Here is a 13687-nt window from a genome sequence, read left to right as displayed (position 1 = left end):
ACAGTTTATCACAAAATCAGCACCTGTGAAACTATATCTGAAAATGTAGCAAAAACAGTTCAATGTATTGAAGTAAAACAGTACAGTATGTAATGAAGTTGAAGACTTGGAAAATAAAGCAACACAATGCCATGTTAGTTCCTAAGACATGGAGGAATACAATTTATTAGAGCAAATTCAATAATAAACTTTATGAAAAAAGCTACAACATGACACTTGGCTTACCAACATCTGAAGTTGATATATTTATATGTATGTACATTTTGCCTTGTAATGGCATGCTACAAGGACCTGACCCTTTAATTATTGAAAACAGAAGCCGACACAGACGCAGTCAAAAGTTGTTTCACGGTCTCTCGTCTCACTTCACAGCACTCTAAAACAGCCGCTACAAAAAGGAAACGCAGCTTTTCAAGCACAATCGTCTACAAAGAATAAAAAGAAGAGGATATTTAGGGAGCTAAGAGCTGCAGGACGTCGCTCTGGGGGGGGGGGGGGGGTGTCTGAGTGTTTCTGTACACGGCTGCTTCACAGCGTCACCAGCCAAAAAACAAAACGATAGCCTCATAGTAGCATAAAGGCCTAAGTCATACACAAATGGACAAAAGTATGTGGACGCATTGAATTCAGGTGTTTCTTTTCTAACAGGGGTCTGGGACACAAAACTATAATGACTAATGACAGTTTTATATTGGGATAAACATCATACTAATATTAATATTAATGTTTCTATGGCAAATCCTCAGGAACAGGACATCTCACAGCTGTAGACATGATGTGTCCCAATGTTTATGTCATTATAGTTTAAAAACATCAATATTTCCTTAAAATTTAATGGAAGATGTGATGAAAGTAGATGTTAGTTGCGGTAGAAAATTATTTTTGACAGTCAAAGTATGAAAAATATTTTAGAAAATTCGAGGAAGAACTTTAAAAATCAGTCATGGATAAAAAAAAAAAACTCAATGTTGAGGGAAATTAAGTTAAAACCATCTGAGGCATTTTGAAAAGAAAGATAATTTAAACCAAACTATCCAATGCAATGATATTTATCCCAATATAAAACTGTTATGACATTTATTATTATTGTTTTGTATCCCAGACCGGTTAGAGAAGAAATATCTGAATTCAATGTGTCCACATACTTTTGTCCACTTAGGTAATTATGCTATGAGGCTAACGAAAAAGTTAAAGTCAACACACACTAGATGAAGACGCTGCAGTGACGACATGAACCCCTCTGACATTATTCTACAAGTCAAAGCCTGGATACAATGACGTGGGGATGGTCGATACACACGTCTGATCGGAAAACCTTCAAACGTCAACACAGGTGAATTAGATTAGAGCATCGTTAGCATCATAGCATAAAAGGCTACGTCATATTTTTGGGCAAGTTGTGATATCTGCGTAACTTTACTCTCGCAAACCAGTTTTCAGCGGGTCGGGGTCTGGGAAAAAAATAATAAAAAACAATCCTGTATTTTTTTTTATGGAACTGAGCCCCGCCCCTTTACTGCCCAACAGTAGGTGGCGGTAATGTGCTGTAATGCTAATTAACACCACACACTTCACAGCATAAAAAAAACTCAAAAGTTTCTATTCATATCACGGTGAAACTCAGGTCTGGTTTTACCTCCAGTGGACAAAAACCTGTGTTTAATTCATTAATAAGTAACTGAATGAACTTTCAATTTTAGTTTTAGTTCAAATGTATCTAATTTAGTCTTAACCCTTTATTGGGTAGGTGACTATTTTTGGTCATTTCCACAAACATTAAATATGAGGAAGCATGTTGGTTTTTATAAAACTGTACAGTGATCCAGGTAGATTTTATAGACATGTTGAAGCTATAAATGGTGATTATGAGTGATTTTTGTCAGTTTATGACCTCAGAACAGGTTTTTTTTTTTTTTTTTGTTTGTTTGTTTACTTTTCAGCTAGTGCTGCTGGGATGTTTTATGGCAAGAGGAGGGAGACTGTTGTCATGGCAACCAACCAGGAGGTAGATGACCATGTCTAATAACACACTAAGGTTGAAATTTTGAATTTGAGTATTTCAATAAGTGCCCTATAAAGGGTTAAAGGGAATATTTTCATATTTATTGTCGCCACCTGCTGGTCAGTTTGGTTCATCATTAAACTTGTCTTGTGTTTTCATACTGGAATATTTTGTAGTATCTCAGGTTCAAAACACACCATTTTTCATTAAATGAATTTGAGAAGTTTAACTTTTATCAGTCTGAGTTGTTGTCATAATTGGCTATAGTGGGTCCTGGACTAGACCAGTTCAGAACCAGACCAGTTCAGAACCACTGACTTAGGCCATTATGCTATGAGGCTAACGTCGTCTTCACCATGTTTGTGTTCTACAGAGGTCATCTTCTGCCAACTACAGGAGTTTGTTTTAACAGATGAACAACACGACATCATGGTAGATAATCTCACAGCTGGCAGAAAGAAAAACTCACACCAAAAGTACAAAAGTTCAAAGCACTGGTGTTTTCTTTTTTTACAGCTGCTGTGCAGATGCAGAACGCTACCCCGTGAGCAAAATAAATAGGAGCTTAAACACACTTATTAGAAGAACAGTGGAGTAAAGACATGGAAGAAATGTAAACCAGGTTATTGTGGAGTAAGTGTACGATACTCCGGACATGTTCACAAAGTTCTGGTGTGACCTCGTCCTCGTCTCCAAACCGTAGTGGGACGAGGATTTTAAGTTCCGAACTGAAATGACCCCCTTCGGTTCAGCGCCTCAGTGTCCCTGGGTTTTACACACGCAGGATCTCCAGGCAGTTGTTGTAGCAAATAGCAATCCAGTCCGGCTGCGTGGACGCCCACTGCACGTTGTTGATCTCCCCTTCGGCGGTGTAGGCCAGGATGGGGTCCTCGATGGCCCGCGGCATCTGCTGGATGTCCCAGATCAGGGCCTGGTGGTCGTCGGCTGAGGAGGAAGGACAAGGAAGGGGGGGTATATGAAGGCTCGTTTCACAGTGGAGATACTTTTCAGACAGTTTAACAGGGGTCTCAAACATGCGGCCCACCCAAGGTTCCAATCCGGCCTGTGGGATGAATATGCAAAATGTAAAAATTCCTCAATCAAAGCTGTGGAACTCATTTTAGTTGCGGTTCCACATACAGACCAATATGATCTACCGTCAAATAATAACAGCAGAAGAACCGACAAAAAAGAATGACTCCAGATTTTCTTCTCACTTTGATGTGAAAAAATATTATTACATTATGCCTATTAATAATGACAACTTCTAATTTTTGTCTTTGTTTCAGTGCAAAAAATAACATTAAATTATAAAAATATTCACATTTACAAACTATCCTGTAACAATAAAATGTGAATAAACTGAACAAATATGAACAACCTGAAATGTCTAAAGAAAATTCAGCCCAATTTGAACTCTTTTCTTCCTGTTCTCAGTGTTTAGTGTCTGTAGATCTGATCCAGAATGCACATGGACAAATGAGAAGCTGAGGAATAATAATGTTAAAATTGCACTTATTTTTCTTCAGAAATTTCAGTTTTTTCAGGTTATTCACATCTCTTTTGTTTGGATAATTTATAAAAGTAAGTATTTTCATAATTTTGGGGGGCTTTTTTTTTTACACTAAAACAAAGACAAAAATTTGGAGTTGTCATTATTTATAGGTTATTATGGTATTATTTTACTGGTCCGGCCCCCCTTTGAAATCAAATCGGGCTGAATGTGGCCCCTGAAAGAAAATGACTTTGAGAGCCCTGATCTAGATAAAATATCGATAGATGGATATATGTTGTGTAAGATCTTGAGATGTATTATTCTAATTTTATTCAAGCTGCAGATTAGTTTTCACTGTAATGTTGTTACTTTGACTTTCACATTTGAACACGTCTTCCTGTATTTTAAGCCACTTTCAAATTCCAAATAGTCAAATGATTCCAGAAGTTGGATGAAGTACAATTTTGAAAAGGTATCTAGGAAGATTCCACGAAGGGGGCACCCGGATTTGAACCGGGGACCTCTTGATCTGCAGTCAAATGCTCTACCACTGAGCTATACCCCCTTCTGGACACTGCGTTTTTACATGTTGCTTTCATTTTCATCCTCTGCTCGTGTGTTTGCTTATGAGTCATTCTGCTGCTGTTGAAATTCCCACTGACTGCTGAAATATTTACACTTACAAAACACACAGATCATTGTCTAACATTAGTGACACTTTAAAATAAATCCTTTTTCCACATAATTACAGAATAAAGGCAGAGGACGTATTTCAGTTTAAGTTGAGGCATAAAATTGTTAAAAATGCATTTATTTTTCTTAAGAAATTTCTTTTTTTTTCAGGTTATTCACATCTTTTTTGTTTAGATAGTTTATAAAAGTAAGTATTTTCATAACTTAATAACAAAGACAAAAAAATTGGAGTTGTCATTATTTATAGGTTATTCTGTTATTATTTTACTGGTCCGACCCACTGGAGATCAAATCAGGCTGAATGCGGAACCTGAAAGAAAATGAGTTAGCGATCCTACTAGTGCTTATGAATGAATTTTATCTACATTTAACCATTAACAAGTGATTTATCAATGTATATTATTGTGCCCTTTGCATTTCTGCAGTGAACAGACACTATATATACACGATAGAATAAATATGCATATAAAAATAAGTGTCAACTATAAAAAAAAATATGTTTCAATAGTCGCTTTTCCATTGACTCTTAAACTGCGCAAATATAACTTGCGCATAAAAATTTACCTAATGGAAAAACGACAATTTCGCCAAAAGTCTCATTTTTCGATTAAAAGTTTTTGCGCTGGCAAGAGGTGCTTTTTTGGACATAGCGCAAATGGTATATCATGCAAAACTGCAACGGAAAGACTGTTTTTTGCAACAAGAGTCAGGTGAATTAAAAAAATGGATGTTAACGTACGTTACAACAAACGAAGACGAAGAACAAACATGTCGTGGTATGTGTGGACACACCAGGAAACCCAATCATTGTATGATTTAGTATGAGATAGAGGGATAATACATAATAATAATAATGAATATATCTGTAAATCAACACCATATTTACGTCCGTCGCCATGTTTATGGAACGACTTCTCGTGTCATCTCACAATAATAAATAAACAGGCAGACAGGCAGGCAGACAGACAGACAGACAGACAGACAGACAGACAGACAGACAGATAGATAGACAGATAGATAGATAGATAGATAGATAGATACTTTATTGATCCCGAGGGAGATTCAATCATCGCATTTGTGATTTAATGGAAAAACTAACATTACGCATTTCTGTTTTTTTCAACATTTAGTAACTATCAGTAAAGTTTTGTGCAGATGTCCAATGGAAAAGTGACTAGTGATAACAAAAAAAACAAAACAATGTAGGATCTTAAACACACTTATGAGAGGAACAGTGGAGTAAAGACATGGAATAAATGTAAACCAGGTTATTGTGGCGTAAATGTACGATACTCCGGACATGTTCAGAGAGTTCCTGTGACCTCATCATCATCTCAAAAGCGTAGTTGAATAAAGGATTTTAAGAGCACAGACGGGGGTGAGTCTGACCTGCGGTGCAGATGTGACAGGAGGAGTGAGGAGCCCAGGCGATGCCGTTCACACAGGCCCGATGGTTGTTGAGTCGAGCCACGGGAGTACAGGGCACACGCACGTCCAGGATGACCACCTGACACACACAAGCATCCACACTGAACACTGGCCAGTACAGGGTCACCACAGCTTTACGGAACATCACAATTAGATTCATTCTGTTTTTATTATTAGTGTCTTTTTCACCAAGTACACCTTTCTTTTTAAAACTGCAATTGTTGACTATATATATATATTTTTTTTATCATTTTCACATGTGCATTACATCTTATAGATCACAGTCAATTTATAAATACACAAAAGTAGGAACATTCAGAATATTGTTAAAATTACTTCTATTTAAGACATTTCGTGTTCATATTCGTTCAGGTTATTAAATTTTTTTTGAATGTACCGTACTTCCCGGACTATAAGCCACACCCACCCATCTCCAATGTCTCACCATCGATTCATTGATGCCAAGCTTACATGCAGCAGCTCTATTTCCTTCTTCGTCAGCTGGATCAATTGTTAGCCCAGAAAACATAAATTAACCGCATCATTTTAGAGCCGCGGGTTCACAGAGTGAAGAAAAAAGTAGCAGCTTATAGACCAGAAAGTGCGGTACTTTTCATTTTCACACTAAAACAGAGTTAACATTATTTATAGGTTACTATGATAGTATTTTTTTTTCATTTTAGATCATACTGGTCTGTATGTGGAACGTGAACTGAACTTCCAGTATAGTTTCTGCATTTCACAAATTCATCTCACGGGCCGGATGGGAGCCTTTTGCGGGCTGGTTTTGGCCCACGGGCTGGATGTTTCACACCCTGTTTAAAAGTATCTCTATAATTTAGTCTCAATCAAATTTTATTTTATTTATATCACAACAAAAGTTATCCCATGACACTATATTTAGGGTCTAAACCAGACACTTAAACCAATTTACATAAACTGAAAATGTGCCATTTTCAGCGTAAATGAACTAAAGGGTCAAATATTCCACAGATGAACTAAAAAAGCACTCTGACAGCGCAGACTTCCGCCAAGGCAGATCAGTTGTCCCCCCCCCAATAACCACCAAAACTGAATCATTTGTTCCTTGTGCTGGTATCAACATTTCCTGAAAATTTGATCAAAATCCATCTAAAACTTTTTGAGTTATCTTGCTAACAGACAAACAGACAAACCCTGATGAAAACATGACCTCTGCCGTTCCTTGGCGGAGGTAAATATAATCGGTTTAAACGGCTACCGCTGCCTCTGTTTGACCACAGCGGACTGACCTCCATGCCGTCCATGGCCATGGTTGCCAGGTAGTTGGGGTCCTGTTTGTTCCAGCAGAGGCGGAGCAGCGGGTGGTGCTGGGGGTCTTCATAGATGATGGTGCTGTGTTCCAGATGCCGTAGGTCGAACATACGGACTGAACCATCAGCTCCCACAGACGCAAACATGTCTCTGCCACCGCCTGCACGACTGAAGGCAATGTCATACACCTGTGTAAGAAAAAATAAAAAAAGATTAGTGCACGTTGTTTTAGGCTGTGAATCAAACTTTTACACTGACATGAAACAACAGGGTTCGTACACATTTTTCAAGGTCACATTCAAGCACTTTTAAGGGTCATTTTCAATTTTCTCCATCTCATCACCCTATGATTTGGGGTCAAATCCATATTTACAGGAATATGTATGCTCAGGATTATTTTTTTTAACTTTTAATCACAATGATGTACATAATATTATGGTATAAACATCTAAAATTATGTTTCATAATAGCAAAAAGTTTAGGAAATTAAAGGAGAACACAAAGTTTTATCTAACAAAACGGGAAGCTATTTGGTGTTCTTCAGACATACTCGCACCGAGACTAAGATTAAGAAAAAAACGTACCTGGAGTCGACCTGAGAACACCTGATAATTTTCTTTTTTGGCATAAACTTTTATTTTTCTAAATGTATCATCTCTCTGTAAGCAGCTTTGGCTTGAGTTAATGTTAACAATAAATAAATCATATCACAGAATTACAATCTCAAGCACTTAAACTAAAATTCAAGAACTTTTCGGACCTTGAAAACACAACAATGAAATTCAAGCACCCACGCAAATCCTGAAAATATGACATTTTCAGCAAAATATATCACTAATTTTAGATAAAACAAGCGTCTACCACCACTGTCATTGCTCAAACTACTTGGTGTTTTATTGAACCAATGTTGCAGAAGTCAATGGTGTTTCCGTGTTTATTAAAGACACTATGGATACATCTGGAAAAGATATCTGATGCTTTTGAAAAGGCCAGAAGGTGTATGTTACCTGAATCATTTCACCTCATTGATAAGATTAGTAGATCAACAGTTATTAAACATTTTAGAGCAATAGATACTTTAAGTCTTTGAGGGTTAATGCTGAAAAGTACAGAAAGGGTTTGGAGCAAAATATGCTGCTGTCCAAGTAACATTACAGTGGAAAAAAAAAAAACCTCTTATATACTGTTTCATTTTAATTTATTTTACTGCTGTACATGTTTAAAGATGAGCTCATTTGCAGTAGTTTAATCTACAACAATGCCTCTGTATAAGTAATATTAAAAATAAATTTAAAAATTGCATCACAGTTATAATTCAAGCACTTAAGCTAAAATTCCAGCACTTTTTAGACCTTGAAAACACAACAATGAAATTCAAGCATTTTCAAGGATTTCAAGCACTCGAACCAACCCTGAACACACATACTGACCTCTTTGTCGTGGGCGATCAGCTGGGTCTTCACGTGACCCGACACCAGGTTAACCCGGCCCAGAACCTGACCCGTCTCCAGGCCCCAGATGGTGCAGGTGGTGTCGATGCTGGAAGTACCTGGAAGTACAACACAAACCAGAGCAAGAAATTCACAGGTGACACCTGAACGATGGGGGCCGGCGCACAGATTGACTTTTCAAAGGTGGATTTCTGACCTAGCAGATTGGGATCGACCTCATTCCAGTCAAAGGAGGTGAGCGGAGCGCAGAAATCTGAGTTCTTGTTGTTGTTCAGCAAGCACTCCAGTCGTGTTTCTGTGTCGCTGACCTATGAGAGAAGAGAAGGAATGTGGCAGTGAATAAACAAGGTCAGGAAGAAAAAAAACAACAACAAAAAAAAAAAACCTAATCACTGTGAACACATTAGAACTGTGAGACTAAGTGGATAATTCAGTTTATCAACCATGTGACCAAGACCAATGAGGATTGTTTGGCTCCAGTTTAACAACAGATTAAAAAACAACAGCACATGCACAACATTTATCTGTTTAAACTGTAAAAGTAATGATGGTGGGTGAAGTTATCTAGTACAGTTCTATAGTTGTAGAAGGCTGTAATCTAAAGGTACAGTAAGATAGAACATAATAGAATAGAATAGAACAAAACAGAATACAATAAAATAAAATGGAACAGAATAGGATAACACAGCATAAAATAGGACATAGCAAAATAAAATAGAACAGTAGAGAATAAAATAAAATAGAATAAAACAGAACATAATGAAATACAAAAAAATAAAACAGGACATTAAATAGAACACAATGAAACAGGACAGAATATAATAAAATAGAACATAATAAAAGAAATTAGAATAAAATAGAACAGAATACAGTGGAATAGAACACAACAGAATTAAAAAGGATGGAATAGAATAAAATAGAATAGAAAAGAGCAGAACAGAACAGAATAGAATAGAATAAGCTTTATTGTCATTTCAAGCTGCCATAGTACAGTGCATTACAGTGGTTCTATGTTCTGTAAGGTGCTCAAGGGAAAGTACACACATCAATTATAAAAACATTGAAGAATAAAAAAAAATACAATTTTTTTTTAAAAGTCAAGTAAAAAAAGACACACATACAAACCGAGTCCATCAAGATGTGCAGGTGACAGTATCGACTGTAATGTGAAGTCTTTTTAGAGCGATGAAAGGCTCAGATTTTCCTCACTTTTTATGTTTTTTGCACTAGTTTAAGTTTGTGCATTTGAATAAAAAAAAATGCACATTTCATGATGATCAGTAATCACATAAGAAATCAAGTAGACTCAAATTAGAACAATGTCCATAATGACTGTAACATGAAATATTTTCCAAATTGTGCAGCTCTACAAACAAACCATATGACAGTAACAAACCCACCTCGTGGAAATAATGAACAAACAAATGTCACATATTCAAGATAACCGATTATTCTGACACTTCTGGGACATTAAAGCTGAATATGTACAGTAGTTTCTTATGGATTTTTTGTTTTAGATTTCAATTTAAAACTTCAATTAAAAATTTCAATCTCCCTAAAAACACTGTAAACCTAAATAAATGAAGATGTCGTACCCTCCAGATGCGCAGGTAATCCCCACTGGTGGCCAGCAGATCCGGGTAGACCCCCTTAGTGTCTGGGATCCACATGATCTTGGTGGTGGGATAAGGATGGTCGAATGTGTTCCTGCAGACAAACTCTGAGCTCTCCTCCTCCAGACCCACCAGCTGAACCTGCACAACAACACATGACACATATGAACATGAGGCTCTTCAGTTCTTTCAAGTGCCGTGGAGGGATGTGGAGTTCTGGGCCTGATGCTCTGCTTGGTTTCTATTTCTGTTAAATGACCTTAACTGCTGTCAACCAACGGTATCTTTGCTCTGTGGAATTATTCATGTAACAGCGTAATTTCCCTCTGTACAGGACCTTCCAGTCTATATTTTACTGTCCTTTAGTTTAGTGAATTAGTGCACAGACAGATCTATAGAAACCTCTACAAGTTTCCAGACCTGGATCCTATTAACCCTGTAAAACCTGACCCATCAAAAACTAGCCACAAAATTCTAATTTTTTTTAGAATTTAGATGTTTAATAGACCATTCAACAATATCCAAACAAAACATTTTGCCATATCACTTTGTTTATGATATATTTTTGTATCACATTTGATACAGTGGGCATTTTTATAAATACCTGCAGTATCACCTTTGATACAAATGTTTATAACACAATTTAACTGTAGTATAAAGAATCAATTATCAAGTAACAATGAATTGTTTCAGTACATGATGTACTTATTTTTAAAAAAATAATAGTATAGATGTTCTTAATGTAACTTTTTGAAAATTACCAAATACTTTACTACAAAAAGTATGAGGATGATTTAATGATAGCGACCATATTGAAAAACTCCCCCCCAAAAAAGGCCCTTCCACCGGCTCCAGTGTGTTGATAATCCACCAGGGGACAGAAATCATGTATCAGGTCACATATGACAGATTTTTAAGGCAAGTATTGATCTTGTTGATAAGATAGAGGTCTCAGAACCTGGCGTAGTACATATGATACAAATGGTTTAATAGGGTTAAAAACTTACAATCTGATCAAAAAGAGGATGGATGGAACTGAAAAAAAAAATCTGTTTTTCCACCAGATCCTTCCTGAAATAAAGGTAGACCGTTGAACTGAAATAAACATGAACTTGACTCTATCATTCAAGGTCTGAAAACATTCTTGTCATTTTGACCAGCTGTCATTTTATAAAAATAAAAACTTGCTACCCAGACTTTTAATCTTGATCAACACAACTCCTTCAAAAAATAAAGTTTGTATTCAAAGGCTCCCTGAAGAAATTAAACAAGCTCTGAGATCCTTTACAGATATCCCCGAATGACTGACAGATATAGTAACAGATATAGTAAAAATATCAACCAAGAAATATAACCGACAACAGATCAACAGTGTAATATCATTCCAATATTAATATATATTCTTCCATATATTTTCTGTCATTATCCTTATGAAGTTATTGTATACAATATATAACATTGTAATAATCATCCTATTCTTTACTGATCCCAGTGAAATACTAGTAACATTAAAAACAGAACATAGCACATTATTATTATATAGCTAATAATAAAAACAAAGAAAAGGTAAACATATTAGAAAGATACAACATGAGTGAGGTAAAAGTAGTGATTTGGATTTTCGATTTTGATTTTGATTTGTGGAACTAATCCTGTGTTGTTGTTGATTTACGCTTTCTACTTTGCTATAGTATCGATCACATATTTAATATTAGTTCACTTTAGTTATCTGTAAAACTTCAGTAAACAACAGGAGAGAAATTATCTGACCTAAATGGTACTGTTTTTGATAGAAGGTGAAAGAAATGTGATCGACAGCTCGCAGGGCACAAAAGATGTTACTTTGGCTCACATTTACAGCTAAAAACAGTTCAACCATTTGTCTTTTAATCAGTGTTAAATGTTTATTTATTCAGGTAAATCTTTATCATGCGTCATGTATCAGTGGATGTTGAAATTGCTCCTGGGTCAATAGACATTTATGTTTATTTACATATGAGCAGCTGATGCCAGATAACGGGAGCATCGTCTATCCTTATCCTTACAAATGTACTAAATAGTCTTTATAATACAGACACTATATCAAGCATGTTCAGCATTTATCAGAGTATTTTATGAGATTACAGTTCGACCGTCATTCACATTGGGAGCCCCGATGCTGCGCAGCATTAGCATTAGCTCGCTAATGTTACCATATTTAGCGTTACTTCGTCGCTGAGTATATAAAAACACACCACATACCTTGTTGTTATATTCTTCTACAAAACTCCCAAGGGCCAGACGGAAGCGTTTATCCGGGCGGACGCTCCAGTTCATGGCATAGACCGTCCATGGCGCCTCGTATTTGTAGATTTCTTTTCTTTTACCGTGAAGCGACATCTTTACCAAACTGCAGCTAACAGGCTAGCGTTAGCTAACTACCAAATAAGTCGCCTTCAAAGGAGACCGTTAACACTTGCTTCAACTCGCAAGAACGACTATTAGAAGGCGTGTCGGTTAACCGTACTGAACCAAATAAATCTAAAACTGGAGGAAAATTTCTAACCACGTTAGCTAACAAAGAGTACCATTGCTCGTGAAGACTAAAAGAAGCATCAACATCAACGGAACACACACGACTTCCGGTTTTCCTTTTCAGAATTCTTCTTCTTCTTCTTCTTCTTCTTCTTCTTCTTCTTCTTCTTCTTCTTCTGTTTATTATGGTCATGAAAATAATTATGATTATTCATAATAATCATAATAATATATTTTATTTATATAACGCTTTTGATCAAACTGTCATATATCATATAAGTATATATATACAATACTATTATATTAGTACTAATATACGGTGTACAATATAAAATAAAATATTGTTTAGTACTGAACATAAAATTTGTCTGTACGTTTCTATTTTTTCTCATTCATAGTAGTAATTTTATGAGCACCAAACTAACTGTACATAAATTTTTCTTATTTTTTATTCTTTGAATGGCCGTTGTTTGTTTTGTTGTTTTAAAAGATGAAATTACAACGAGCCAGGGTGTTGTTTTCTGGTTTTAAACTTTGTGGTCAGAGGCAGTACTACTGTCATTATAAAATAAAGTCTGCGATTTCAAGTTTTATTTTGAAGAATAAATCGAATATTGTAACGTGTGATTAAATCTAACTTGACTCACCAGGTATTTTTTTTTTTTTTTTATTGTAGTTACTCGGTGTGGCCACTAGAGGACAGAAACTGTCAGTATGGCATCTTTGTTCAGTTATCATCAAAGACTGTTTTACCAAAAACCTTTTCTGCTGTTTATTATGTAACATCAACACGTAAGCTGTTATTTAGTTTCTTTTTTACTTTTTAAAGAAAGCATAGATTAAAAAAAAAAAAAAAAAATCAACTAACGATGAATTTGAGATACTATTTGTCATTAAGTTTAATTTACAAAATAGGGTTTACTTTTGCCTTTAAAAATGACATTGACATTGAGAAATAAAAGCCTACTTTTATTTTAAACTACTACTACTACTGCTATAATAATAATAATAATAATAATAATAATAATAATAAGAAGAAGAAGAAGAAGAAGAAGAAGAAATATTATTTAAATTGTTTTGTCTTGATTAGTAATATGTTTATGTTTACGCATTTGGCAGACGCTTTTTTCCAAAGCGACTTACAGGGGAAAACCAATTAAATCACTCAATCAATCAAATTTTATTTATATAGCGCCAG

General features: G+C 35.7%; 1 protein-coding gene and 1 non-coding gene across 2 annotated transcripts; both read right to left on the bottom strand.

Annotated features, from left to right (window-relative positions):
• Window positions 1–2483: 2483 nt before the first annotated feature.
• On the bottom strand, window positions 2484–12592 carry dcaf7 (ddb1 and cul4 associated factor 7). Its single transcript, XM_030141115.1, has 7 exons — window positions 12217–12592; window positions 9958–10116; window positions 8559–8670; window positions 8342–8460; window positions 6890–7099; window positions 5580–5697; window positions 2484–2947 (listed from the first exon to the last, which is right to left on the bottom strand). The coding sequence occupies exons 1-7, from the start codon at window positions 12352–12354 to the stop codon at window positions 2775–2777; spliced, it is 1029 nt and encodes a 342-aa protein (XP_029996975.1). The 5' UTR covers window positions 12355–12592; the 3' UTR covers window positions 2484–2774.
• On the bottom strand, window positions 3991–4062 carry trnac-gca (transfer RNA cysteine (anticodon GCA)). The gene has a single exon. It is a non-coding gene; the product is annotated as a tRNA-Cys (tRNA).
• Window positions 12593–13687: the final 1095 nt, after the last annotated feature.

This window comes from Sphaeramia orbicularis, chromosome 8, assembly GCF_902148855.1.
Source record: "Sphaeramia orbicularis chromosome 8, fSphaOr1.1, whole genome shotgun sequence".
Classification (NCBI taxonomy): domain Eukaryota; kingdom Metazoa; phylum Chordata; class Actinopteri; order Kurtiformes; family Apogonidae; genus Sphaeramia; species Sphaeramia orbicularis.
Note: the sequence above shows the minus strand (reverse complement) of the source record. Positions and strands in the feature narration are given on the sequence as shown.